The 2,876-nt window shown below is 34.2% G+C and overlaps 1 protein-coding gene across 1 annotated transcript; it reads right to left on the reverse strand.

Moving 5' to 3' along the window:
* Positions 1–626: 626 nt before the first annotated feature.
* Positions 627–2,876, reverse strand: LOC132033867 (peroxidase 12-like). Its single transcript, XM_059423993.1, has 3 exons — positions 2,598–2,876; positions 1,861–2,055; positions 627–1,437 (listed from the first exon to the last, which is right to left on the reverse strand). Exons 1-3 carry the CDS (start codon positions 2,847–2,849, stop codon positions 814–816), a joined length of 1,071 nt encoding a protein of 356 aa, XP_059279976.1. The 5' UTR covers positions 2,850–2,876; the 3' UTR covers positions 627–813.

Raw genomic sequence — 2,876 nt, forward strand, 5'->3', positions numbered from 1 at the left:
TTTCGTTTATTGAGAATTGATTTAATTAATGCTTGAATTTAAATTGGAATAAATTATTTAATAGTTTAAAATTAAAATATAAATACTCAAAAACTACACCAAAAATGTTATAAGCTTCTCATATTAATATAATATAATGAAAATATACATCTTAAAATATAGGTAAAAGTTCATGTAAGTTGAATCCGGAGAAGTGAAAAATGCAATATGTTTTGGGACAGAGGGGCTACTAGTTGATATAGTATCCTTTATCTGACCCAAAAAGGGCTATTTTACGATTTTGTCTAAAACAATATAGCTACACAGAGTATTGTTTATTTTTCATTTTATTTTTTTGTAGTTTCTAATCATTTCAGTTTAATTAGTTTAAGAAAACTCAAACTAGTAGTACGATTTTGCTTAAATAATTTTAGTCTAAATGTCCCTCTATGCGAAAACAACAACATACCTTGTGGAATTTCACAAATGAGGTATGAAAGGTAGAATGTACGCAAAACTCACCTTTACCTCATGGAGATAGAGATGTTGTTTCTGAAGGATCCTCGACCCCTTTAATAAATTAGATTGGATAGAGAGAGTACAATTTTGTAATTCATCATAAACATTTGTTCTTAAACTTGGAAATCTAACAATATAAAAGAAAATTATCCAGAGAGAAAGTGGACGTTATGAATACATGATATGGAAAACCATTAAAATTAATGATAGAAAAAACAAACAGCCAGGCCATGCCACATTTGGCCTCTAATTATTACAAGAAACACAGATATCTAGCAAACATTACTATTACACATAAAAGAAATAAAAGTAAACTTAAAACAAAGCAGAGAAAGTTTCCTCCAAGTCTTCAACAACAGTAGCAATATCAACCTTCTTATCCTTGTTCCTCACAGAACACTTAGCCCTAATTTCACCTTGTCCACCAGTCAACACATTCAACTGCCCCATCTTAATCATAGCAATCACAAACTTGTCAAAGAAAACTTTTTGGTCCCTAGCAAAACTAGTAACAATATTTCTAGTCCTTTGATCGGTGTACAAATCTTGATCCGACGTAAAAAGACCTTGCCTATCCATGAGATCAACGTAGTACTTGTTGTCAAAAATATTAGGGCTTCGAACATCCATGTTGACGGTGTTGTTCGAGTCAGCTTTCGGGCAACTACCTTTAAGGTTGTTGGCGAATGTTTTGTCCATTGTAGAGTCTTGGTTCGGGTATAGACGCTCCGTGAAGGAAGTGCAGTGGCTGATTCCGATGGTGTGGGCCCCGGACAAGGCGACGACATCGGTGGCATCGAAGCCTTTAGTTGAAAGGCGATTGAGGAGGGTTGTGGTGTTGGCTGTTGGTGCAACGAGGTTGTTTATGGTTGCATTTTCTGTTGCAAAGTTAAGTCCGTCCTTTCTTCCCAAGGGTACAACATAGTTTGGGCCACCAGTCTGGAATATAATGATAGATAAATCTTAAATGAATCAGAGTAAATACTACTATTACGGAAGAGTTTATGTCTTAAAAGCTTAAGTAAATCAGAATAAATTCTTGATGGGATAAGTGTAATTTCGATCTTTAGTTTATTTTTTATTTAATCATCGTCATATTTGACTAGATATATTTAACCTTCATTTAATTAGATATATACGTTTGATCATCACAGAAAATATATGCTACTATATATAGATATTTAGATTATTTGTATAATATAATGGATTTTGTAACCTACTACGTGTATGTAATATACTAGTTGTAGTGGGTTTGGCACTTTACTATTTATAGTCGAGTATTACAGAAAAATAAAATAAAGTCCGTGCAAGTTAGCTTAGACATGAAAAAAAAAAACAGAATAAGGTACTTGCGTAATTTACCAAGACAACTGCATCCCTAGCAGCAAGGGCAGCAATATCAGAGCAAGAGACAATTTTTCCACACTCCTTGTGCACTCTTTCTCGAAGATCCTCAATGATTTTGAATGCCTCTTTCCTTAGTGTCAAATTTGGGATTGCACTCTTTTCACTTGGACCTCCTGCTGATCCATCTAGCAATACTGATCCATCACATCCCTGCATCATTGGTACATTCATAAATGTTAGATACACGTACCCCTCCTTAAAAATTAAAATCATAGTAGATAGGAGTAGTAAAATAAAAGTACTACGTTGTCGATAAGTCAAAAATTGGTTAAGAGCCCATTGAAAGTGAAGGGAACGAATCAGAGCAATAAAGGACTAAATCATAATGGATCATATAGCAGCAGGGTCACGAAATGTATTGCTTACATTAGCATAAGTCTTGCCATTGACATGTCACAAGTCACCCAAAAATATACGTGTCTTAGTCTTAACACGCGGGGCTATGCTATGGACAAGAGTTCATTAAAATTAGCCTAGGGCGGTGCAAGTTGTAATTAATGATGGTACGGAGGACTAAATATATAAAAGTTTAATTTATATACACTTACACTACCAAATCATTTAAAAGATAACGCTAAAAAACTTTCTTAAAAAGTGAAAAGGTTAATTACCTGATAAATGAGATAAACAACCTGCTATAACAAATAAGGAGTAATTTTTTTATACTATTCATATTGAAATCGCATGTTTACCTGAACAAAGCAATCATGGAAATGAAGGCGAAGCAACCCAGCAGCTTGGCCAACATCATCCTTGAAAACTTTCTCCAGTCTCTTCCTAACAATGGATTCTAATTTTGGACAGCTTGAATCAAAGAATGTCCATGATAGCCCCTTCACTATAGGAGGAAGTCCTTGACCTTCTGAGACAAAGAAATGAGAAAAAAACAAAAGAGAAGAGATAAAAAAGAGCTCAAAGCTTGAAGAGACACTAGTAGAAGCCATGACTGTCACTTTCTTGATGCAAAAATA

The sequence above is a fragment of the Lycium ferocissimum genome, chromosome 10, assembly GCF_029784015.1.
Source record: "Lycium ferocissimum isolate CSIRO_LF1 chromosome 10, AGI_CSIRO_Lferr_CH_V1, whole genome shotgun sequence".
NCBI lineage: Eukaryota > Viridiplantae > Streptophyta > Magnoliopsida > Solanales > Solanaceae > Lycium > Lycium ferocissimum.